At 45.5% G+C, this 26,960-nt stretch overlaps 1 protein-coding gene across 3 annotated transcripts in view; it reads right to left on the reverse strand.

The window, feature by feature from the left end:
- The window catches only part of LRCH2 (leucine rich repeats and calponin homology domain containing 2), a 281,372-nt gene that overhangs the window by 17,703 nt on the left and 236,709 nt on the right, over nt 1-26,960 (reverse strand). For all 3 annotated transcript variants that reach the window (XM_082262513.1, XM_082262512.1, XM_082262511.1), the window contains one exon: nt 5,557-5,694. In XM_082262513.1, the coding sequence (XP_082118639.1) occupies nt 5,557-5,694 (138 nt within the window). The remainder of the gene's footprint in view (nt 1-5,556; nt 5,695-26,960) is intronic.

Raw genomic sequence — 26,960 nt, forward strand, 5'->3', positions numbered from 1 at the left:
CATGTAGGGGGGTTGCCAGGATGCAGTGGATAGCGCAGAAAGACTCTGGGCATTGGCGGCTTTTTGACAACTGCGAATACGGATTCCCTATGCGGACTTGGGAAGCAAAAGCTACCGATGCACATTATTAACAGTTTTGCATGATTCACATCCAATCCTTGTGCTGAATGTCAAGAATCCTACAAGTGTGCTATTTTAATTGTTCAAAAAATGATTCCTACTATGTTAATCAGGATCCCGTGCTACTATTCTTTTGTCGTTTGAGCGTACTGGATCTTCCCAGATCTCTATTGGAAGCTGCGGGATCCCTGATGCAGGACTACTGATCTCCAATTGAATCTTGCCTGAATTCCTGATGGACATTTCTGAAAGCTGGAACTAAATAGTGCACTGAACTGGTCTGTGAAACCTTTTTCAGATCCAATGTAAGGAAAGCTAGTTCCAAACTAGAATGCAGCCTGCAAAACCTAAAGAAGGATTTGGAAAATGGCCTCTCCGTTAATGACCAATTTTCTAAACAAGTAAGTACAATTAAAAGGCAGTGGCTACTATGTGTATTTCTTTGTTCCTGTTAACATTTTAGGCCTACAGGCAGAAGAACAGCCAGAGAGCCCCATTCATTTCTACAGCATGCGCTGGTGTAGGCGCAGTAGCACTAAGTTGGCTCCAGACAGCCACATCATCGGCAATGGGGAGAAAAAGCTCTTTTCCACAAGTAAATCTACAATCAATTCTGATCAGGGAAGCAATATAGCACATAGTGGGAACTAGAATATAATTTCAATAACTGTCTTTTTGATTGGACTGACTGGTTCCTCTATATCAGTGTGTCCACTTTGACAAGCTTTTTGTTTTGGGGCTACTGCTCCTTTAAGATCACGTTTCCACAGAACTTCTTAGGCTATTTACGAGTAACACTTTGTTAAAACTTCACATTCATAAAGTTAAACATGTAATTGAAAGCTTATACTAAACTCTGAAGAAATGTCTGCTTTCAGGGGGAATTTTAAACCCTGTAAACTGTTTATTCTGCATTCATCAGTTGGAGATCTAATGTTCTGTGACAGGTGGTTTATTGTTTTATTTATTGTTTTCTTCCAGTAACTGAACCAATGATCCGTTGCACAGTCACAGGTCTGCTGCTGTCTTTCAAAATGTTGCTTTCTAATCAGTTTTCCAAATAACTAATTTACTGGGTAAAGCTGTAAAGGGGTTATGCATGTAATGTTTTGCTGAGATGTCAACACTATTTTTTTCCTCCACCTTTATCGGAACAATAAAAAGACAAAACACCATTGCTATGAGCCACATGAAACCCATAAAAGATGTGTAGTATATTTTTAGTAATTGCAAACAGATCTATTATTGAGAGAATTATTGAAAGTAACATCTGCAAGATCTTCCTGACATCATAGAAGTCAAGCCTCATGTTGCAAATTAAAACTAGGACACACAGGAGGAGAGGGTTTTCTGGCTAGCTAACTATGGAAATAAAATGCACCTGTAGTGCAGTGATAAGAAACCTAGGAACCCCAGCTGCTGTGGAACGTCCCCTGAGGCATTCCGAGAGGCAGACAGCCGCCATAGGAATGATGGGATTTGTAGTTTCAATACAGTTTGAGTGCCAAGGTTGCCCACCCCTGCTGTGGTGTCTGCTCTTAAGCAAGACTAGATATACTGCAAGTTATACAATGAGGGCATACCAGCACCCCAGCTTCTTTAACAAATCAGATGAGACAATAATTAGGGAGAGATTGCTAGAAAAGAAGTGAAACTGAACCTGCCTAAAATGTATCAGTGATTAGGAGCCGATACGCTGTGATGCCCACACACATCGATGTACAACCTCCAAGTTGTTCCTGATGGGGCCCGTTGGATCAAAGGCCTTGGCTTATGCCAAAGTTTGGACCAAGCTCCACTCTGGATTATTCAACTGTCAAATGCCAAAACCTATATTTCCAACTACATTTATGCCGTTTAACAGTTTAATGGGGCTTAGAGTTGGAAGGGTGTGGTCTAATCTTATCTAGGATAGTAGTCAAGGCCCCATCTATGAAGAACTTGGCTTGAAGTCCAGGGGATTCAAGGACACAGGAATCAACCTGAATACTAACAAAGATGCTTGCAAATCAGAGCTATTATTTACAGAAGAAACTTAAAGTGGAGTTCCACCCTAATTTTATACTTACCTCCATCTTCTCGCTCCGGGTCACCTGAAAAACAAATGGCAAATCGCATTTTTTTTTTACTTACCTCGTAGCGAAGAAAATATACTTACCTTACTTCCTTCTTCCTCCTTCCTCGGCCGCGGCCCTTTGTCACTTCCTGGCTCTGCAATGATTCCTGGGAGCTTAACGTCATCGCTCCCAGGAATCATTGCGCCTGCACCGGCCCCGACGTCAGTTCCGGGGCGCGCGCGTCATCCCCTTCTAAACAGCTTCTGGGCATGCCCAGAAGCTGTGGAGGGATGACGCGCGCGCCCGGAAGTGACGGTGGGGCCGGCGCAGGGCATCGTGGGACCGAAGAAGGCGGAAGAGGACGCCGAAGAGGATCGCGCTGGCTTCAAGTTGCCCACATCTGAGATGGCAGCGCTGGACAAGACTTTTTCAAGGTAAGTATTTGTCCTAACAGGTAAGTGCAACCCGAGACAGATCAGAGGCTAGCCAGCATTGTGGAATGCACTAGCCCTGACTGTCCCGGGGGTATTTAAAAAAAAAATAAAAAATTCCAGGGTGGAACTCCGCTTTAAGTGCACGGTAGGTCAGGAACCTGTATGTTTGGTTTACTACATGTGCTGTTATGAAAGGACATGAAACGCTGAGTTAGTCTTGGTGGTCTACATTTAATGCCTCACACTTTGGATCCACTGGTAGTGTGTGTAATATTGAACAATGTTTTATACTATCAGTAAAAGAGATAGGTGAATCTTGATATGGAAATTCAGCAACAAATCTACTAGGTGAATTAAGCCAGCCATAGACCGTTCAAATCTCAGACGGTTCAGCAGGAACCGCCCAAGGTTTGAACCATGTATGGGCAGGCCTAATGTACCTAAGTTGATCAGCTTGGGTACAACCAGCATGCCGGATTTTACACGTGATTATTACTAGGCTATGCTCTGGCAGTCAGTGGAAGTTTACCATAGACCTGAATGAGGACCAGATGGTCCCGGGTCATCACTGACTCTCGGAGGCTGCGCATGATGTTATGATGGTACATCCAGCCCCGGCAGTTTAAGGAAACACTGCCGTGTGTTCGGCTTTCCAGCCTAGAGGAGAGATGTGGGGTTTTATAGACCCCAGATCTCTCCATAAAGAAGACCTGCCATGCCCTATTCCTATTACAAGGGATGTTTACATTCCTTGTAACAGGCATAAAAGTAAAAAAAAATAAATAAATTAAAGCGCCCTTATCCCCTCATGCTCACACGCAGAAGTGAATGCATTAGTAGGTCGCGTCTGCATATGTAAACGACGTTCAAACCACACGTGAGGTTTTGCTGCGAACGTTCGAGCCAAAGGAATAATTCTAGCACAAGACCACCTCTGGAACGCTAAACTGTTAACCTGTAAAAAATGTTTAAAGTGTAGACTATAGAGGTTTTTATTTACCGAAGTTTGCCACCATTTTACGAGTGAGCGCAATTTTAAAACGTGACATGTTAGGTTTCGTTTTTTTTTTTAATTCATGAAAGTGTTTTTTCCCCAGGAAAAAAATTGTGCTATAAAAATTGCTGCACAAATACCGTGTGACATAAATTGCAATGACCGCCATTTTATTCCCTATGGTCTCTGCTAAAAGAAAATCTATATAATGTTTAGGGGTTTCCGAGTAATTTTCTAACAAAAAAAATGATGATTTTTACATGGAGAAGAGGAATGCTAGAATTTACCTGGTATGGAAGTGGTTTATTTTTTTAAACTTATATTTATCATGCAACAACACACATTCTTTACATTGGTTCCAAGACCATTTAAATTAACGGTTTTGCTAGAACAGGCTAAATTTTATGTAGGCTCCAACAGACAACTTAATATTACTTTTTCAACATTGCATTCATACAGGAGCATTGGGCAAGGCCTGCCCTGCTATGTAGTGCAAACATCAAACATTTGTAACTATAGACCCTTTGGGAGTCATGCGTAGATAGTCTACAGCAGGTTATGACTGCTGCAGTGTAGCTAAACTCAGGATATGTCCTGATAATGATACTTATGTAATCCCCTACACAGCCTGGAAGAGGGAGGAGCAGCAGTTTGAGCAAATTAGAGCTCCATTGATGCATCGCTCCAATCACAGACTGAAGAGCAGCCTGTGTACAAAGTTGTATTTCTAACCTCTCTGCACCGGCGCCTCCTGGCCCTTTAAGAGGTTTAGGATGCCAGGAGGCAGGGCACAGCTTAAGATCACATGACCGCAGTGAAAGGCTGCCACGTGGTCCGAAAACTCCAGATCGCAATGAGCGATCGGGAGCTTTGGGTTAGGCGACAGTAACGGTGCTGGGAGCATGCAGTGAGCCCACTCTCAGCACAGGTGTATACACAGAGATTCATGCAAATATGTGGCCCCTCAGCCCTATAAACCAAGAGGCCGCATATTTGCATACAGTCGGCTCCAAGTGGTTAAAATAGCTGTAAACCTGAGACATTAACTAGGAACAAAGCATATTGCTCTATAGTGTGTACTTGTCTCAATCAAAGTGTCATTTATGTCTGCTGCCTTGTTCCTCTGCTATCTGTATGAATCACTTCTGACAAGTTTTTCTGACACCAAAAAGGTAGAAAGGCGACGAGGAGGGAGCTCCAGCTGATTGGCAGCCTAAGCTCTGTTCCGGTTTTCTGTATGAAGGGGTGTGCGTCCCTTCCCTCCAATCAGCTCTCACTGACCTCTGCAGAGAGTAACAACAGATATTTGCCCTCTATTTTTCAGAGCTGAGAGATCTTTTGTAAATTCCGCACTTTGAAGTGATCTACAGGACAGATGGCAGCAGATAAACAGACACAACTTGGAGGATGATTTGTTTCCTCTATGTGTATCATCTAAGGATAGTCACTTCACTGGGTATATGTAGGGGTTTAAACCACTTTAACTGCAGCGGAGAAAAGTCGCCAACTTAATTAGGTTGCCTGGCTCACAAGACTGGCAAACAAAAATACTCTGGCGGGTAAACTAGTCTCCTTTATATAATTCAACTTTGTACTTAGTTTGCCTGTAGTTCAGCTTTAGAATCATTGATATGTGCTTAAAAAAGGTCAATCCCTTTCTTCCAAACTTTCCCAATGTTAGGAGTGGTGCAAAAGCTGCAGCAGCACGAAAAGTATATAAACTACTGCTCTGTAAAGGAGCCAGATATTTAGTATATATTTAGTATTTGTGGTGCTTTAAAAGTTACTTAGCACTTTATTAGTGGTCCTACAAAGAAGTGTGTAAAAATACAGTATGGTCTGCGCCAGTCTCTAATAGATACTAATATTTAGGATCAGCAATTTACAGCCAACTGTGAAAACTCCTGTGCAAGTGAAGCATTCGAATACGTATATAAAAATAATTTCTTACCACTGCTGGTGATGGAACATGAATGCTGGCAACTGAACGGGGTCGTATATGGTTAGCAAGATGACACAACACAACACCATCCATAAGTGCTCCTCCAATGTCATCTGGTAAAATGACCTTAAGCCTGGACTCAAGATTCTGTGAAAACAGTGTAAGGATATTCTCCTGTTACTCAGGACTGTATTAACTGCAATTGTAGAAAACGAATATACACAATGAAAATACATAAAAAGCTTATAGCTTCATCTATAAAGTAGAACTTAATAATAAAATGCAAATATATGCATTTTTTATTAACCTTATTTAATAGAGCAAATATAACATTTTAATACTTTACCCACATGCATGTTGGTTCACTATCTTACATTTTTGTGCAACCGTGCTGGAGAGTGGGTGCACATACACGTGATGTGTCCAAAGAAACTAGATTTCCTAGTAACCTCAGCACTTTTTCGATATTGTGCATTACGAAGCGGTTTTATAATGCTAAGATATGTGTATGCACGCTGACTTGTAGTTTATATCAGGGGCAAGAACCTGGGAGACAATCGAACTGGTGTCAATCAGTAAAAGAAAGCAGAGATGGGGCGTTCTATTAATCCTGGATATTACATAAGCAAACAACATTGACAGCAGTGGCAAATAAGTATAGGAAGGACTGCAAGGTCGGTAACACATAATGAAAAATGTGCAATAATTTTAAAAAAACTATGTCAGACATGGAGTGAACATTAAGAGGAAAACAAAAATATTGACTTGCCTGTAAATTCCATATCTTAAAGTAGAGTACAGGACAGAAGCTGAAGACAGACATGGAGACAGAGTTATAAGCTGACTGGACACTGGCAAAGCTTTGGGTATGCCCCATACCTCTACCCTCTCTGTAATGCAGAGTAACACAGAACGGAACAGAGGGTAGGGTGGTCTATGTCCTGTATTCCAAGGTATGAAATTCCCAGGTAAGTCAAAATTCATTTTATTTTAATTGTACAGTAGAGGTTACAGGCTGCATATTTCATAGACCCTGGGACACTCCCGAGCAATGAATCAGAGTAGTGGGCATAGATGCAGAGTGTCCTTTACAAAACCTTATTGTCAATTAAAATAAAGTGTGTTTTTTTAACAGAGATCATAGATGTCAGATAGACCTTGACAGATCTGACCACATCCAGCTAATGAAGAACAGTTTCTTTTGGATGCTTTGGAGAACGGCACAAAGTCCTAATTAAGGTGAAGGGCAGCGACCATCTTGGATAGAATGAAGGGTCTTGGACGCAAGACCACTTTTTACCGTTGTAAAGGATCAGAAAAGGCTCTTTCAATGCTAGGCTTCTATCTCAGAAACACATTTGGAAGACGTGAGAAGCCACGAAGAAGTCCACTTTAAAATGTTCATTCACCAATGCCAGAAGTCTGCCAAGCAAAAGAGGTGAGTTTGAAGCTTTGGTGCATGAGGAAAAAAACTGGATTTTTGTCTTACCGTAAAATCCTTTTCTTTGACGTTCACTTACAGGCACACCTTAAATTCTTCAGACCATTGGGCTTATGCTCTTGCACTCTACAAGTAGGACTAGGCGGAAAGCTATTTGGTTACGACCCTGGGGCAGTCCCAGAGGATATACCATCACTGTAGAACACCAGTTTGTAACAAGCAGTGTGAAGAAAAAATAACTCAACCCCAACATAGGGGTGGGTGCTGTGTGTCAGTGAACCTCAGAGAAAAGGATTTTACGGTAAGACAAAAATCCAGTTCTCTCTTTCATTCACTGACAGACACAGCTTCAAGTCTTCAGACCATTGGGATGTCCCAAAGCAGTGTCAAAATGAGGGGTGGGAAAAACACTGTAAACGCATAATTCCCAACAAGGCTAAACCTAGCCAACCAGGTAACAACAGGAGCTCAACTAGGAACAAGTGAAGCTTGCCACCAGGAAAACAATTGACCCTCAAGAATCGGAAGCCTCTGCAACCGCAGCCTGCAAAACTTTGCGGCCAAACGCTGCATCCAAAGATGCAAGTCCATCCAAGTACATTCATGGGTACAGAAGACCCACAATGACCCTAGAGGGGCTGGGGAGAAGGAAGGGAACCTGGAGGTCCCACCATCCCAGGGAGGGGCCCACGTCCACCCCAAAAACCTCAAGGTGGAGAGGGGGGGGGGCAACTACTTACTATACCGTGGAACCAGGTGGGCACCGCTCCAGACAGATCACCTCTCCACCCAAATGGGGGTGATGTCGGCCAGGAGGACTCAGGCTGCAACCAGGTCATATGAGCCCTTGCGAATTAACTCGCAGGACAGCCTCTGCCCAGTGGGGCTTTGTCACAACCAACCAAGCGTGGAGCTGAGGCCTGCGTGCGCTCATTGGCCGGACTGGGGAGACCTTAAGGATCTGCAATATCCAGTCCATCGCCAAGTCCAGCAGTTGATTGTAGTTCTCACAGGAACAGAAAATAATAAAAGAGGGAAAAAAATTCCATTTAAAAAGGAAACAAATGCTAGGACCAGAGATCCCAGCAAGGAACTAGGTCCTTACTCCTGACTAGGCAAAAAACAACTTAATGCCTATAGCAGGAAGTGGGAGTATACCCCCTGGGACTGCCCCATAGGTGTGGTAAAGCTTTTTTCGGCCTAGTGTCCTACTCCTGTAGGGGGCACCATAACCCAATGGTCAAGAAGATTCTGGAGCTGTGTCCGTCAATGAACGAAAGAGAAACTAGGATTTAATTGGTATTGCTGATTCTTTGCTTCATTCTTCACATGACTGGGCTATTAATATTCCTGGCTATGCCCTCTTTCGGAAAGGCAGGGTAAAACAGAGGGATGGTGGTGTCTGTCTCTATGTGAGAAGTGATCTCAAAGCAAGTGTGAAAGAGGACCTAGCTGATGGAGAGTATGAGGAGTCTGAAGCATTATGGCTATGCGTACTACAAAGGTTATCATTGGGAGTTGGTTATAGACCTTCCCAGTGAGGAGATGGAGACACCGCTCCTTGCACAGATAGAAAGGGCTGCAAGGTTATATTAACGGGGATTTTAACTACCCAGAAATTGATGGGAGTAATGAACTGCTGGGACAGTTAAAGGGCAAAAATGTATTAACCTATTACAAGACAATTTTATGGTCCAGTTTATTGAGGCCCCCGACTAGGAATGATGCTCTGCTGGACCTAAAAATCTCAAACTCTGCAGTGCTTATTACCAATGTTCATATAAAAGAACACCTGGGTAGCAGTGACCATAATAAGATTTAAATTAATGATAGCTGTAAACAACATGCTCATACTGGAAATATAAATATACTCAACTTTAAGAGGGCAAATTTTCCAAAGAAGATGGCTGCTCTCCAAAACTTAGATTGGGAGGGAATATTGGCATCAATGAACCCTGGGGAGAGTGATGCAGTGCTCTTCATTTAAAGAAGGTAAAAGCCACCCAAGAGGAAGGTTTTGAAGCCTTTCGTTGTCGGTGAAATGCCTTTCCTTCTGTGACCTCCTTGATCAACTCATCACGTGCATCAAAGAGATGTCCATCTTCAGAGGGCATATGAGCAAGGTAACTTAACCCCTTTCACGCGACCATTCCGATCAGGTTTGCCAGTTATTTTTTCAGGCAGACCTGATCAGACAGTCCATTCCCCACTATGGACTAGCAGGTGTTAACAGACGTGTGTCTGCTTACACCGTGCCTACCACCAATCCAATCTAGTATGCAAAAAAAAGAAATGGGGGGGGGGGGGATCCTTTCTCCTCCATCTAGGCAAATTGGATCAGAGGCAATTCGAGTGTAAATGGATAGCGGAGTCAGTGTACACCCGACTGCCCCTGAGCAGAGTGAGCTCTTTCTGTATCCACTCTGCAGAGAGTGAATGGACATGGTCCTCTCATCCGCCCGGTCTGATCGGTAAGTGGACAGATCCCCTGTTGATCAAAACAGAGTGTGCCCCATGTTAAAGGGCTTTACAGACTGCTTCAGCTGTCAAGAATTTGAGCCATAGGATTCTGCAAATCTGGACTTTAATGAGAGCGATTCTTGAAATCTACAAATCCACCACCAGATAGAATGGCCTCTCACCTCAAAGCACTGACCACAAAGGGTCAAAATCACCAGGACAGATTCCACTTGCAACTGAACACGGACGATAACACCTTTGGCAGAATGGATGGATGGGATGATCCCAGTTGCTCCAAATACCTCCAGGGGATATCGATTAGACAATCCAAAAGCTTGCTGTCTTAGTGGTGTGACTCAAAGAAAGGCAAGGGATCGCACATAGTGAAGTATGTCTAACACATTTATTGATTAAAACATAAGAAAGCCTCTTACTTAATAACAGCATACAGCAGGCACATCACATCCTCTCTTGCTGAACAGTCATACACTTCCTCGAGCGACTCTGTGAGACAGCGGGTGATTTCACGGCTCCTCCCTTCCGCACGCGTGACGTCCCATAAGGGAAGGGACTTCCTCAGCGGCTTGTGTAGGAGCCTGTCATCCCCGCAATATATAGAGCCAATGAGCTGCAACTCGTCCATAAGATTACAAGGCAGCCAGGTATTCACTTCTTCCGTCCCGCCCCAGTGTGTGTTTTTTTATTGTCACACTAACACACCCATCTGAAGCCGGGAACGAACATACCAGCACTGCCCTGGTTAACCCCCTGTTGACACAGCCAGAACGTAGAAGCCTTACTACAACAACATTACCCATCCTCAAATAAACTGCCACAATTAATGGATATAAAGAGTATAAAGAATGGCCAATTGCTAATTACTTCAAGCCCACTGACCGCAATTCGTACATACCTCTAGACAGTTGTCACCATCGGGTGTGGCTATGTAACATCCCAAGGGGTCAGTATGTGCGTTTGAAGCGTAATTGCACGTCAGACACTGACTTCTTGGATCAATCCAAAACGCTTACGGAAAGATTCCTACAAAAAGGTTATGACGCAGGAACCTTAAATAAAGATCTACAGATAGTAAACAATCTGGATAGGAAGTCCCTGATAACAAATAAGATCAAGGTAGAAGAGACAGATCCCAATAATTATAGAATAGTGATGGACTATAGCATACAACATAAAAAGATTGAAAAAATTATTGAGAAGCATTGGTCCATCTTGAAACAAGATAAAATTCTAGGTCCGAATCTTCCTGAAAAACCGCTATTTGTCTATAGGAAAGCCCCTACCCTTAGGGATAGGTTGGCTCCTGGAGTTATTGATCCTCCTATCCAGAGAGAAAATAAACTATTTTCTTTTCTCACAGGTTTCTATGCCTGTGGGAAATGTATATCTTGTAGGACTTCTAAAGTAAACAATAAAAGACGTAAGGAATTTTCTTCCAGTGCTACGGGTCAAGTATACAAAATTGCTGACCTTATCACTTGTTCAACTACTGGAGTTGTTTATATGCTTGAGTGCAGCTGCGGGTTGCAGTATATCGGACGCACATCAAGAGCATTGCACGTGCGTGTGGCCAAGCATATGAATAACATCAAGAAGGGTTTCAGATTTCATTCTGTCTCTAGGCATTTCAGACAGTGCCACAATAGGAACCCACGAGACCTGAAGTTTTGGGGGTTGGAAAAAGTAAAAAAGCATTGGAGAGGTGGAAATTTTGTGAGACAACTGAGTCGACGTGAATCCTATTGGATTTATGAGACGAAAGTCTCAGTGCCAAGAGGGTTAAACGTCGATTTTGACTTAAATTGCTTTATATCCAACCGCTGATATGGGAGTATTGTATTAATATTAAGGTCTTTTATACTGTTGTTGATAATGATGTGATATTGAGGACTGTAATACTATTGATGATACTGATGTGATTGTTTTTATTATTTTGTGAGCTTTGTAATCCGTGAGACAGTAGGTGTGCATTTACGGCTCCATCTTAAACCAAGAATTTTTATAAAAGAAATTTCATAGAAATTTTATTTAAGGATTTTTAATAAGTGTTATAATAATATTTATTGTCCCCTATCGTATTTATTTCCTGGTTTTAAATACATGGGTGTTTAGCACAATAATATTATTGTTTAATTTTACTTTTAAAATATAGTTAATAATGGTGGATAGTCATGCGTTTTTGTCCCTTATTGTGTTTCAAGATAAGAGGGATAACATTGCAGCCTATCATTTTTTTAGCCTTTGTTCTATATTTATTTCAAAATTTACTTTTAAAATATAGTTCATAATGGTGGATGGTCATGCGTTTTTGTCCCCAATTGTGTTTCAAGATAAGAGGGACAACATTGCAGCATATCAGTTCTTTAACCTTTGTTCTATATTTATTTTGAAATGTACTTTTAAAATATAGTTCATAATGGTGGATAGTAATGCGTTTTTGTCCCCAATTGTGTTTCAAGATAAGAGGGATAACATTGCAGCCTATCATCATTTTTTTAGTCTTTGTTCAATATTTATTTATCCCATTGTCCATTCTTTATACTCTTTATATCCATTAATTATGGCAGTTTATTTGAGGATGGGTAATGTTGTTGTAGTAAGGCTGCTACGTTCTGGCTGTGTCAACAGGGGGTTAACCAGGGCAGTGCTGGTATGTTCGTTCCCGGCTTCAGATGGGTGTGTTAGTGTGACAATAAAAAAACACACACTGGGGCGGGACGGAAGAAGTGAATACCTGGCTGCCTTGTAATCTTATGGACGAGTTGCAGCTCATTGGCTCTATATATTGCGGGGATGACAGGCTCCTACACAAGCCGCTGAGGAAGTCCCTTCCCTTATGGGACGTCACACGTGCGGAAGGGAGGAGCCGTGAAATCACCCGCTGTCTCAGAGTCGCTCGAGGAAGTGTATGACTGTTCAGCAAGAGAGGATGTGATGTGCCTGCTGTATGCTGTTATTAAGTAAGAGGCTTTCTTATGTTTTAATCAATAAATGTGTTAGACATACTTCACTATGTGCGATCCCTTGCCTTTCTTTGAGTCACACCACTAAGACAGCAAGCTTTTGGATTGTCTAATCGATATCCCCTGGAGGTATTTGGAGCAACTGGGATCATCCCATCCATCCATTCTGCCAAAGGTGTTATCGTTAGTGTTCAGTTGCAAGTGGAATCTGTCCTGGTGATTTTGACCCTTTGTGGTCAGTGCTTTGAGGTGAGAGGCCATTCTATCTGGTGGTGGATTTGTAGTTTCAAGACCACAGCATTGGCTCTGAGTGCATCTTTATCCACACGGGGCCCTTCCTCCTTTGCATGGACTATATTTCCTATTCAATTGATTCATTTTAGTTTTAGCGCTGCACTAATTTCCTATCATTGTTTTTTTGGTTATTTAGATTAACTGTGAGTGTCAGCTGCTTTTTGTCTTTAGTAGAGGTGTATGCGCTGATATATTTTCACTTTTGTAGATTCTTGAAATCTGCACCATGAATTGTTCTAGGAAAATGAACTAGATCTCGGAATACAGGATCCCGTTGATTGCTTCAAGTAGTTTGACAAATCAAGTCTGCAGCAATAGCTGGTTACAGAGCTAAGCCTGCTAGAGAAAAGAGTTGTTAAGAACATCACACATTTTCAGAATCCTTAACTCAAGGAATATCTTCTAAAGGCACAGTAAAATATTAGAATAGACAGCAGGGTCCACTACGAGAACAGTTCACATTTTAGTACATTTTCCACTGGATAGAGCTCAGCGATGATTTTCAGAGAAGTCAGTGAAAGTCTTTTTAGAAGTACTCTTTCCAACCATCATAAATTTCGCAATCTATTTGTTCATGATGGTGAATGTCTATTAAGACTTGGCAGATCTCTTAGTACCCAAAAGGGCAATGTAAGATGGAGGGGACTCAAGTGTAACTATGCAAAGGTTTTTGCACACAGTAGAAGTGTCTATATTGGAAAGCATTTTGATGAGGCCAGAGTATCAGATGTATTATAAGCCTGGGAGTGAGAAAGCTTCTATAGCCCCATTAACTCTAGGTCATCTTCAGTCTCCTAATTCCTACTGCTTCTAGAGCATGTAGATTTACTTTTGACTCAAGTAGGGAAGGTGGAGATGGGGGTTAGTAGCCTGGAGCTTTTGAGCTCTGAAAAGGGATGTCTGTATTACGGCTGTAACTGTCTTTAAAAGTCTGACATAGCTACAGAGAGATCTGTCTTGGTCAGATAGGCCAGTCATTGCACGCCTGAGATACAGCTAGAATCAGGTGCAGCCACAGGTGTTAAAATAGAGTTCTGCTCTGGTGCAATGGAGGCATTGTTGCTTTGACCAGCTTGAGTGTTTTGCATATCTTCACCAGAGCAAAGGTTTCTCTGAATGTCTTCCACAGTACCCTTGCACCTGGTGTATCTGTTGCCATCAGTTTGGCTGTTCCTCTGTGGGGTACTCATGGAGTAGGATGTGGTGAGGAAATAAGCATGTCTGGAGAAGGATGCATAGCAATTCACTTGTTGGCCATCCTGTAGTGAACTCCTCATGACAAAATGGCAAAAGAATGTGTTCAAGTACCTTATATGGGCTCTTGGTGGAAGTGGTGGTAAAAAAAAAAAAAAAATATGACCATCCACCTGAGACCAAACTCTGAATCATGACTTGTTTTTTTTATCAGCATTAATTTTGCTTCTGTGATCTGACTTCCTGTTAGAAGGTGACTACGTTCGTACTTCATGATCACACTTGTGTGTATGGATGTAGCCAGGAATGTTGTGATTTGTATAGGCTTCCTATCCACAGCCACACACAAACATCTGGCTGTACCTGCAGCAGAAATATTCTGATTTGGGAAGTGTATGGCCCTGGATGGCCATGTGAATGAGGCATAAAAAATAATAATTTTAACCTTTCCTCTGGTTATGAAAAAGTAAGCTACATTTCTACTAAAATACGTAAACTGTAACATAATGAATTTTACGAAACCTACAACATAATCAAAACAATTCCACTAAATATACAGTTTGATGGCATAAAGTCTTGCACAACATTTGTTTTAGTTTTGCATGGTTTAGTACTATTGGGTACGAGACAAGCTGTTCCTTACAGAGCATTTAATAAAATGTTTCGCAGAGAGCTACTAAAATAAAAGAACAAACATATTTAAAGTAATTCATGCTATGAGTAAGGCTGTAATGGCTGAAACATGTCAGCATTGATCCGGTGTATATGATATAGCCAAATAGAGGAGTATACTAAGGAGTTATTGAAATGCTGGCTAAATTTCTGCTCTAAACAAACCTACATGCCTTTTAAAATGCTGAAGTAACCTGGCACTTTTTTAATCATTTGGAGGAACTGCAATTGACAGCTTATGTTTCCCCAAGCTCTCAAAAAGCATTACCTCATCCGGGGAAAAAACAAATAATCAGGGAAGCAATTTTTAACCACTAGCTGCCCAAGTAATTCTGTCATACATGTAAACCTCTGCATTTTTGTGCTACCAAATTGCTTAGAACCCCCACACATTATGCATTTATTTTTAAGCAGAGGCCCTAGAAAAGACACAATACCACATTTTTTGACAATATATGAAAAGATGTTATGCCAAGTAAATAGATACCAAACATGCCACGCTTCAGGATCACGCATGCCTGTGGAATGGGAACAAACTGCAGTACTTTAAATTATCCATAGGGGACGCTTTAAAAGCCTTTACAGGTTACCGGTTTAGAGTTACACAGAAGGTCTGGCCCAAGAATTATTGCTCTCGCTTAGATGTTCGCAGCAATACCTTTACATGTGCTGCAATCGCTGCTTACATAAGCGTAAGAGACTAGCTCATGTGTTTGCCTGTGCAAGTGACCACGAGAGGATGGGGGTGCTTTAAAAAAAAACTTCACATTATTTCTATTTTTTTTTTTTTTTTACTTTTTACATCGTACCCTTTAAGGTTTTTTTTTTTTTTATAACTTTTGTATTGTCACAAGGGATGAACAACAAGCCAACAATGGATTGTAAACAAACAAACCGAAACCAAAATCCTTGTGCCTTCTGGCATCGGACAATGGGAACAACAACATCAACTCTCACTGTGTCTGGAGGAGCCAATGCTACTGGTCGCTATCAGACCGGAGAGCCAAGGTAAAGGCCACAGCGGGAGAGGGATGAGACCCCCTTCTGCCGATTGTAAAAGTAATCCAATGAATGTTTAACCACTAGGGTTGCTTTTACCATGAAGGGCATTGCTGGTACAAAAAAAAAAAAAAAAAAAGATACCAAGACCATGGTTGTAGCCACAGGCATGATCTCGATATATTTGCTTCAATACAAGGCCATATATATATATATATATATGTACGGCAGTATTTAAGCGGTTGAAAGGAAAATGGAATGGCTTATGGTCAGTTTTATTTTATATTTTTGTAATGCTTGGAGGCTTTTAAACTGATATTTTGTAAAAATTTGTTCTTCCTGAACAAGATTTTTATTTCTCAGATCTAAATTTAATGGAGTTGGCCAACAGGGAAGTCGAAGACTCTGCTCGCAATAGCAGATCGTACAGGTACCGCAGTATAGTGATCCCCTGCTGACGCAGTAATGCTAGAACCGGGGCCAACACTTTTGTGAATACCTGAGGAGCGGAGGCGAGAACAAAGGGTAACGGCACAAATTGATAATGCTCCTCGCCCACGGCAAAGAGGAGGAAGCGCTGATGGGCGACACAAAGGGGAATGTGAGAGTAAGTGTCCTTGAGGTCGATGGATGCGAGAAAGTCCCCCTAATGTAGGGACAGCACCACCGTGCGAATGGATTCCATTCTGAACTTCTGTACCCGCACAAAGTAGTTCAGTGCCTCGAGGTCCAGACTTGGACGCAAATTACCCTCCTTCCTGGGAACCGTAAACAAGTTTAAATAGAAATCTTGAAAACGTTCTGACATCGGAACCGGAACAATCACTCCTTGAAGTAACAAGTCTTGCACTGCCCCATAGAGACCCGTTAAGCGATCTGGGGATAAGTGCAGGTTGGAAGGGAAGAACCTTTCTGGCGGATATGATCGAAACTCGATCTTGTAGCCGAATTAAATGACTTTGTGGACCCACTTGTCCACAAAATCCACGGATCCGGAAAGACATCCTCCCACCCCAGAAACAGGTGAAGGTGCCTCTTCATGCAGAGGAGTTTTTGTCCAAAGGCCTGACAGACCCTGCTCTTGGTTTGCCTGACCAACACTTCTTGGAACCCCCATTGGAGGACCTGTCTTAAGATCCTGAGGGACAATCCTGAGGGGTGAGCAGAAAAGGAAGGTCCCCATTGGCGATGGAACTCCTTACCCTTGGAACCCTGGGGAAGAAGAGTACTCTTTCCCCCTGTGAGGCCTTTGATGAGGTCATCCAAGGCAGCTCCAAACAGGTGATCCCCCACAAATGGAGGCTCGGACAAGGCCTTCTTAGAATCCTGGTCCGCAGACTAGCACTTCAGCCACAAAATGCGCCGCAGGACCACCGCTGAGACAGTGTAGAAAGCAAGGGAGCAACATCCAAAGAGGCATCGCAGATGAACTGTAGCCCTTGGACCAACTGATCCGCAAGCTCCATAAAGGCAGGAGGTAGCTGTTTCTCCTTCAGGTCCCGGCGTAAAACTTTTGCCCATTCAGTCATAGCTTGTGACACCAGGGTGATGGTAAACACCAGCCTAAGCGCAGACCCAGCCACAGTTAACATATGGTGGGTCAAGGCCTCCAACCTCCGACCTCCTATCAGCCGCATCAGAGAAGACCAGGTACTCTTCAACCGGTATTACAGTGGTTTTATTCAACCTGGAAACTGGGGAGTCCACTACAAGAGGTACCATCCATTTTTTAAGCAGGGACTCCTAAGGGTATGCCATTGCAAAACGCTTAGAAATTGCAAAGGTGCATATTGGTGACCCCCACTGTTTTGAGACAATATTGTCAAAGAAAGCGGGAAAGGGGAACACCCTAGCTGCTATGAAGGACCTGTGGGGGCCAAAGATGACCCGCGCCTCCGATGTTGCGTTAGTCGCATTATCATCCATATGAAAGGTTTCCCGCACCAATACAATCAGTTCATCCACTAGTGCTTTTTCATGTACGGCTAGAGTAACAGAGGAGTAATCCTCACTATCAGAGCACACAGGATGCGTGGACGCAGCCCCCGAAGGGTAACTAGCATCCGCGGCAACCGAGTCAGATCTTGGATCTGAGGAGAAAGAGGCAGCAGGCGAAGACGGGGGACACTTTTTATTAACTCGTTTGCCCAGGACCAAATCCACTTTGGACACAAAGGACTCCAGGACCGCCGTCAATGCAGCCAGTTGTGGGGCCTCGGAGGGCCTGGCAGCTTTAGAGGGGATCAGGTGGTGAAACAAGTTTCAGTGACTCCATGAATGGAGAGGGGAATCCGCACCACAAAGTGTAAAAAGCAGAGTTAGGTACCTGGTAACTCTTTTTCTAAGAAGTCTTCCCGGGCAGCACCTGAGAGATAGGCTCCTCCCACCTGAAACAGGAAACACATTAGACCGCCATTATAAAAAGGCCAGTCATACCTTTAGCCTTCAGTAATATCAAAGCACGGAAAGAACCCTCAGTAAGCTCTTTGAATCCTCAAAGTCCCTTTTATAATGCTGTCTTGGAGGGGAACAGATGCTGCCCTGGAAGACTTCTTAGAAAAAGAGTTACCAGGTACCTAACTCTGTTTTCTCTAATAGTCTTCCAGGGCAGCAACTGAGAGGATGCAGCAAGCAATACTTACTAGGGAAAGAAAAAAGTCTAGAGCACCTTGCAACCAAATATCTGGTCCTAACTGGACAGCTGGTTGATACGGTAATGCCTTGCAAAGATATTGAAACTCGACCATGTCGCTGCCCTGCAAATCTGCTCTGGGTTTTTCTGCACTTGACGATACCTAAGCTCTGGTTGAGTGGGCCGTGACTCTGTGCTTGGTAAGCTGTTAGAATAGCAAGCTTTATCCACCTGGCTAGCCTACTTTTTGAAGCCAAATTCCCTTTGTTCACTCCTGCATGGAAGATGAATAGAGTGGTTGTTTTTCACCACACTTTAGTTCTTTCGAGGTAAGCCATCAGGATCTCTATTACATCCTGCTTGTTTTAAGGGACTCTTTTTCTACTATCCATAGAATTCGGTAGGGAAGGAATAACCACCTCCTAAATTCTGAAGTTGGAGACTTTTTGTAGCAAGGATGGGTCTGGCATGAGCATAATTTTATCTGACAGAATTAAACAGTAAGGCTCTGTCATGGATAGAGCCTGAATTTCGCTGACTCTTCTTACTGATACCAATGCTACCAGGAGTACTGTTTTTAGTATAAGGTATTTATCCGAACTATCTTCCAGTGATTTTAAGGGTGCCAAGAGGGTACCGTGGTGAGGTCCCATGTTTGAGTTCTGCTGCACTTCATGGGTGTGTCTTTTGCTAATGAGAGAAGGAATCTTCTTCTAAGCGTGTCTTCCGCCAGCCTAATATGTACGTGGGAAGATAGGGCTGCCACTTGAACCTTCAAAGTGTTATGGGAAAAGCCCTTGTCCTCTTCTTCCTGTAAAAAATCTACGATTCCCGGAAAAGCCCCGTTGTCGGGGTCTTTGTTCTCATACCAGATGACAACAGTCACTGGTTTTCTGCTGGCTAAGATGGTTTCAATCACCCTGTTAGACAGACATTTGCTCGGCAACCTTGTCCTTTCAGACACCAGGCCGAATACTTCATTACCTTATACTTCAGGTGGTTGATCAACCCTTGTGACAGGATGTACAGGATGTCTGGAAGTGTTGGATGAGGCTGTATGCCCAGGTTTCTTAAGCGACTAAAGCAAGGTCCCCTCTGGCTTGAGCCTGCATGGGATCTTCGAGATAGTAGCAGCTTTACTTCATATACGCTCTACCCTTAGTCCTGAAAACGATTGAGTAGCCTACTGATACTGAGCCAAGGAAAAACTGCGTTTTCCCTGATATTCTCCCCTGGCAAGTGAGAAGCGCCCCGCTTCTCCCCGCCCGGGGACCATCATTGTTTTTTGTTTTTTTAGGACAGAAGGCTTGAGGATAAACTTCTCTTTGTTTTGTATGTTTTTTTTTGTGTCCAGCGCTTTTTTGGACCCATCTTATCAAATCTTCTAGATTGGCGAAAGTTTTCCCCTTGCTCTTTTTGGTTTGAGGAAATCCCTTGTTTTTGGCTGCGCTTCGGTCCAATACCATTTACAGGTCGAGTTCAAACAGTAAATCGCATGTAAAGGGGATGCCGCACAATCAATGTTTGGAGGTGATGTCTCCTTCCCGTGACTTCAGCCACAGGCCTCTCGTAGCTGAATTAATTAGGCCAGTGAATGCTGCCGCTCTGGTTAGAATGGGAATGTTTTTTACCAGTTCCTCTTTTGGGGTATCCCATTCTAGCAGTTCTTGCAACTGTGTCAGCCAGACTAATAAGGTCCTGGCCGTGCAGGTGGAAGCTATGGCTGGATTTTGCTGCTGCTGCTGCTTCCCAGGCTCTTCTTAGAAGCACTTCTATCTTTTTATCCATAGGATCACTGAAAGTTCCGGAGTCGTTGAAAGCTACGTTTGTGATTCTGGAGAGCGAAGCATCTACCTTGGGGAATTTAGCCCAGGGTTTAGTATCCTCCCCTGTTATCGGATACCTGCATTTAATTGCAGCTGGGGTAAAGAGCTTCTTTTCCGGTTCTTCGCATTCTTTTTGAACTAAGTTTTTTAGACACTTATGTATTGGAAATGTTGTAGGCTTTTTTGGTTGTAAACCTTTGTAGATCTTAACATGTAGAGAAAGCTCTGCGATCTTTTGCACTAATACCCAATGTATTTGCAATGGCTCTCAGTAAATTATCCATGTCTTCCGAGGGAAAAAGTTTACCCTCTGATACTGGGCCCTCATTATCTGAGTCCGAGCAAAGGCCCCCTTCAGATTCTGATTCAGAGTTATCTGCATCAGATCTCTGCTCCACCTCATCCCTGTTGCATGAGGGGATGGGTGACATGCTGTTAGATGGTGTGCTGGCCTGGCTGGAGCCTCCAGTTTTTCTATGGCTGTACGAAAGGGACCCATTGTGCTTTTAATCTCCTTTTTAAAGGAATTAAGCATATTTTTAATAAACCCCTGTGATTCTTTGGCCACCATTTTATTGATGCATTTCTGACATAGGGTTTTTTTCCATTCTGGAGGAAACTTGTAATCACAGAAGGAGCACTAGAAAACACCTTTGGAGGAAAGGACGGATTCGGACAAAGTACCACCTGGTCCCATGAACCAACGTATAGGGAGAACGAAAGGACAATGTTGCTAGTGCCGACACCCTGCGTGCAGAGTGACAGCAACCAAGAAGGCCACCTTCTGCAATAAGGTTAGCAGGGGATACCCTCGATACTCGCAAAGGAGGGTCTGGAAGAACCGACTGCACCAACCAAGGTCCCCAGTTGGTGACGGAGGTCGCACCGGAAGAACCAAGTGTCCCACCCTCTGGAAAAAGTTACGCACCAGGGAATGGGCAGCCAACGGCCTGTGGAATAAAAATTACCAAAGCCGAAATCTGACCCTTGACAGTACTCAAGGCCAACTTTTGATCAAACCCCCTGTTGAAGGAAGCCAAGATCCAGCCCCTGAGTAAGAGCAAAGGGGAGCCCAAGAAGAAGACTCACCCCACGCAATACGTGATTTTCTCATAGGAAAAAAAAAATCATCATAGAAGACGCTTCCCGCGCTTTACGCAGGGTGGGAATCTCTGAAGCAGACAAGCCTCCATCCTTTGGCACCTGGCTTACAACAGCCAAGCCGGCAAGCTGGGCTGGCAAGCCAGCGACCGTAAAGCCGGACGGGAGATCGGCCCAGAGATAAGACACCTTCCCTGAGGGGAAGCCTCCAAGGAGCGCCAGCGGCCAGCCTGACCAGGCCGGCGTACCAAGCTCGGCGAGGCCAGTCCGGAGCCACGAGAATGACCGAAATCCCTTCCGCCTCGATCCTGCAAAGGATTCTTGGCAGGAACTTGAGAGAAGGAAAGGCAGACAGCAGCTGACACAGACCTCGGCCCATCCGGGAGCACTCTCGCACAACTGCCGGCATCAGGTGACGACGCCAAACTTCTCAGCATCGTACATGTTGAACCTAGCGAATGTTCTTGCCCATGACAGAACCCATGGTGCCACCATTGCACCCTCCAGAGGGTCCCGGGAGAGGGCCATGATCTCTGCACTATCCTGTAGATGTGATGCCAACAGGACCACATCCGGAATGCCCCCAAATAAAGGCACAACTGCTGGAACGACTTTGGATGAAGGGACCATTGGCCTGCATCCAGGGCCTGTCGACTGAGGCAAACCGCCTACCAATTGTGTATTTTCCCCACCTGGAAAGAGAACAGCAGATAGAGCCGGAACAAGGCGCTCTTGCCCAACGAGAATCATCACTTCCAAGGCCGCAAAGACACAAGCCACGGTCGCGGCGTAGTCAATTGAAAGTGCACCGGACAGCTGCAGGTGTCCGATCCAGTGAACTAGGCAAAGCTGGATCGCTCTCAGCCCCAGGACAATAAGCGGTAACCTGGATCCTCCAGGGACCACACTCCCGAAGCCGAGGACTCCTCCCCACCCCAGACAAGCTTGTATCCATGGTGACAATTGTCCAGTAGATGGGGAGGAAGGATTCCAGCGCAAGACTCCCTGGGCAACCGGCCCAGCCAGATCTGCAAGTCCAGAGAGTTTGGATTCCAGTCGCCTTTGAGAAGGATTGCCTCCTGGGGGATCCCCAAGGGGGATTGAGCGAAAGGGACCGTCTTGGAAAAAAAAAAAAAACAACACCATCAGTCCCAGAACTCGCATGCAGGTCCAAAGGGAAGACCATGTGCGAGACAGCAACAGTCGACCGCAGTCTAAAGTGCCAAGAATTTTGACCCCGGAGAGAGAAACACCCTGACTAAGGACGAGTCCAAAGTCAGGCTCAGAAAGTCCAGTCTCATGGAAGGGACCAGGGATGATTTCTGAAGGTTCAGTACCCACCTGAACTCCACCAGAGTTCTCACTGTGACAACCAACTTAGTTGTCAGCACCGTAGGGGACTCCAAGCGGAGAAGCAGAGTGGCCAGGAAACCAGGGCCGCAACAGCGCCAGGACTGGAGCCAACACCTTCGTGAAGACCCTAGCAAGCACAAGCGAGATCAAAGGGTAACGCCACAAACCAAGAGATCCTTCCCCACTGCAAAAAAACAGAGGACCCGTAGCTGTCCAGAACATAACGGGATGTGAAGGTAGGCAGATTGATGTCTATAGAGGCCAGGAAGCCTCCTGATGTAGAGAAGCCACCACCACCACTATAAGAGCAGCCAGCAAACAGAGCAGCTCCAGATGGCATGTGAGTGCCAGATGCCACATGCGCCCTAGGCGCAGCCGCCGCTGCGACCCCCAAATTGCAGGGTGCCCCGCACTGAAAACAGCCAGTGCGTCCACCAGCACCTGTCGCGGCAGGGGAGGTGGAAATGTCATCCTCATCATTCGAGGAGACAGGGCGCGAGGTAACAGACCTGGCAGTGAGGCCTACATCGGGCACAGGTCTGTGGCGGCTAAGCCAGACTCAGACTCCGAGACATCAGATGTGGCAGGGGTAGGTGGAGAAACGTTTTAGCGCACCTACCACCACCCCCCGGGGCCCAAATGCGTCCCAAACTGCCGAAAAGGCATCGACGGACAGTGGAGATCCGGAAAGGCCATACTTAACCTGAGGAACCAGCCAGCAAAATTTCAAAGAAAAAAATGACTTTTTTTTTTTTTTTTTAAACAGCCCCACAGCGCCCCCCGGAGGTCAGGCACGCGCTAAGGGACCCCCACAGAGAGGGAGAGACTACCCTCAAGACTCACTGAACTTTTAGGCACTCCCATCGGCCTTCACAGCAAAAAATCAACAGCAAAATGGCCGAAAACGGGTGTACCAAGATGGCTGCCTCCATAGGAGCAGACAGAGGCTACAACAAAATGGCGGCCCTGCACGGGAATCACGGGAATCGGGAACCACAGGGGGACCCCCAAACTCCCATAGACACCATCCACTTCAGAAAAAAAACCCACCAAGGGCCCCTCCCCCCCGCACGATTGTTGAGCACTGTGGACAGCGCTCTCCCCCGGCCCCCCATGCGGCCTGCACACTAGGCCCCAGGCTCAGGTAGGCCCAAACAGTCTCCCACGTAGGGGGAAGGGGGTGGAGAGGAGGGGGGTCCCAACAGGACAGAGGGAAACCCAAGAGTGTGAGGGTCCGACCGACCCAGGGAAAGGGCCCGCGTCCACCCCAAAATCCGCCAGGGAGAGGGAGGGGGACATTTACTCACCATAATGGGAACACAGGCGGGTGCCACCTCTTGACAGGACCCCACGCCACCGGAGTGGGGGGGCTGTCGGCCAAATAGGAACGCTGCGACATCGGCCTCGACCCTGTCGTGTGCGTCCTGGCGAGACGTTTAACTCGCAGGGCCAGTCCCCGTCCAGTGGGACTATGTCGCGGCCGACCCATCGCGGAGCTAAGGTCTGCACGTGCTTGATGGCCAGACTGTGGTGACCACTGGATATGGGGGTCCAGTCTGTCGCCCAGCCCGGCATAATTGCTTGAAGATCTCACAGGAAAAAAAGTCCCGGAGAAAAAAGACTAGCTAAAACAATCTACGTAAAAAACTTTATATGCCAGGACCAGAGATCCCAGCAAGGGACTAAAGCCCCGTACACAGGTACCGATCGTCGGCCGAACGATCGGCCATCTTTTCTCCGAGGGCTGTCTTGTCTGTTGAAAAGTGCAAAAGACTGCACACGAATTTTGTCTGCCAACAACAGCCGACTGCAGAAGTGATGTCATGTGATGGTTAACTTTCCTTGTCTTTTTTTCTTTTCTGAGCATGCCCAGTCTTGCAAATCTGCTGTCTGTCGGCCGAAATCTGTACTGACTGGCGAACAATCGGCCGTTCTGGTGTTGGCCAACAAAAATTTTAATGCTTGCACGACAGATTCTGTTCGGCCGAAAATGCGCTGTCGGAAGCCGACAATCGGCCGACAATCGGTACGTGTGTACGGGCCTTAAGTCCTTACTCCTTACTAGAGGGAAAAAAACGGACATCCTATGCAGGAAGAGAGAGGGTGTCCTCCGGGACTGCCCATAGGCGTAGCCACAACTTTTTTCTGCCTAGTGTCCTACTCCTGTAGGGGGCAGTATTACCCTACTGATATGAATCAGAGAGAACTGCGTCCGTCAATGAACTATAGAGAAAATGGCCCCATCACCTTCTGTTTATGTTATGTTTTACGAGTTTGCTTGTTTAAAAACTGAACCGCCGTGCGGAAGCGACGTCAGCAGAAGTACACAGCTCCATCCTCTTGGAGGAGGCGGACCGAAAGTGCGTCACTGTAAGCCGGCATCCTGACAGCTGGGGGGGACAGTTGCATACCTCTCAGTAGGGTGAAACCTCAGGGGGGGGCCTGCTTGCCCCAATGTGCTGACCCGCACTGCCCAAGGCTCGCTGAGCCGGATGGGAGGCTGGTCCAATAGCCTCCTGCAAATAGTACAGAGACTGAAGAAAATAAACAGATGCAGCTCTGTGGGTCCGGAGGAAACAATCAAACTGAGGCTGAAGGTATGACTGGCATTTTTATAATGGTGGACTAATGCGTTTCCTGTTTCAGGTGTGAGGAGCCTATATCTCTATATCACCCACCGCGCTGTCTGCACCACAAGGCCCAGCACAGACCTACCACTGTATAGCAGCAAGAGGGAGGCACTCACCCCAGGCACTCACCACCACCGGTCAGCACACAGTAAGCTTATCTGCACACTGCGCGACGATCAGGAAAGGACAGATCTGTAAATTAGCACCGCCGAATCACCACCCATCTAAACTCCAAAAACATGGCCACCGCTATTTTTCAATGGAAAAGCACAGGAAAATGGCCACTGAGGCTACACAAACATGGCCGCCGATCTGCAGCAAACCAGGCTACACGAAAATGGCGGCGCACCCTGGCTCCCGGGGGTCCAAGGGCCGGATAAAAAACTATCTTAACAGGGAGGGGGACCCTGGCATGCACCCCCAAGCCCATTCTCCTAAAGAAGTGATCATTTCGGTTCCACAGCACCCCATTTCACCTAAAAAAAAAAAAGAAGAGACATGTTCTTCCCGGGGGGGGGGGGGGGTTTGAGCAGATGAAGGGCACAGGCCACAATAGACCACCGAGCTCGGGGGGAAGGGAAACGTGAACAGGGAAGGAGGGGAGCCCGGGGGTCAGACGACCATTCCAGGGAAGGGCCCACGTCCATCCCAAAACCCTCCAGGGGTAGAGGGGGGCAGCTACTTACCACACCAGGAACAGGGTGGACACCGCTCCAACCTAATGTGGGTGCTGTCGGTCAGAAGGAAACGCTATGTCTCAGGCTGAAACCAGTTCATAGCGCCCTCGTGAGACATTTAACTTACAGGCCAGCCCCCCTCAACTATGGCTATGTCACGGCCGACTTAGTATGAAGCTGCGGTCTGCAGGCGCTCGCTGGTCTGACTGGGGGGGACCCTAAGGATCTAGATTATCCAGTTCGTCGCTCAGTCCGGCAGTTGATAGATTCCCACAGGAACAAAACAATAAAAAGGAGGGAAAAAACGGAATTTTTGTAAAATCTTACCTGTAAAATTCCTTTCTCTGAGTCCTCCGACAGTCGCCGCCTCTTCATATTCGTCACATATGGGGTATTAGACTTTGCTCCGAAGGAGTAGCTAGGCAACAGAATATGTTAACAATAAAGCTTTTAACATATCCCACCCTCAGGGGGTGGTCCCCTCAGTCAATACCCTCCTACTTCCTGCAACCATATCTCAGTTTTAGTGGAATAGCAGTAGAGTATACAGCAAACCCCAAAAGAGGGGCGGGGGCGGCGACTGTCGGAGGACTCAGAGAAAGGAATTTTACAGGTAAGATTTTACAAAAATTCAGTTTTCTCTTACGTCCTCCGACAGTCGCCGCCTCTTCATATTCGTCACATATGGGGACGTCCCAAAGCAGTGCAAACATGAGGGGTGGGAAACGCATCCGCGCCGAAAGGCAACGCAGTCTCCGCATCAAAGAAGGAACCTTACCAAAGGAAGGAAACCAGCTGGGCAACAGCAAAAAACAAGTGCTCAACAGGAGCAACAACCCAGGAAAAGACAAAAAACCAGGGGATACAAGACTTATCCCAACAGCCAGGAGTCCCCAACAAGGGACCCTAGGGAACAGCCGCACTAAGAACCTTGCGGCCAAAGGAAGCATCCGCCGATGCCTGAACATCTACTTTGTAGAATTTTGTGAAAGTGTGCACGGTCGACCAAGTCGCCGCCTTACACACCTGGGCTACAGAAGCCCCATGACGACAGGCCCAAGACGTACTCAGAGATCTAGTAGAGTGCGCCTTCACAGGCACAGGGGGAACCGTCCCCTGCAAAGCATAGGCCTGTACAATGGTCTGCCTGATC

The sequence above is a fragment of the Pelophylax lessonae genome (genome assembly GCF_965119305.1).
Source record: "Pelophylax lessonae genome assembly, chromosome: 7".
NCBI classification, from domain to species: Eukaryota; Metazoa; Chordata; class Amphibia; order Anura; family Ranidae; genus Pelophylax; species Pelophylax lessonae.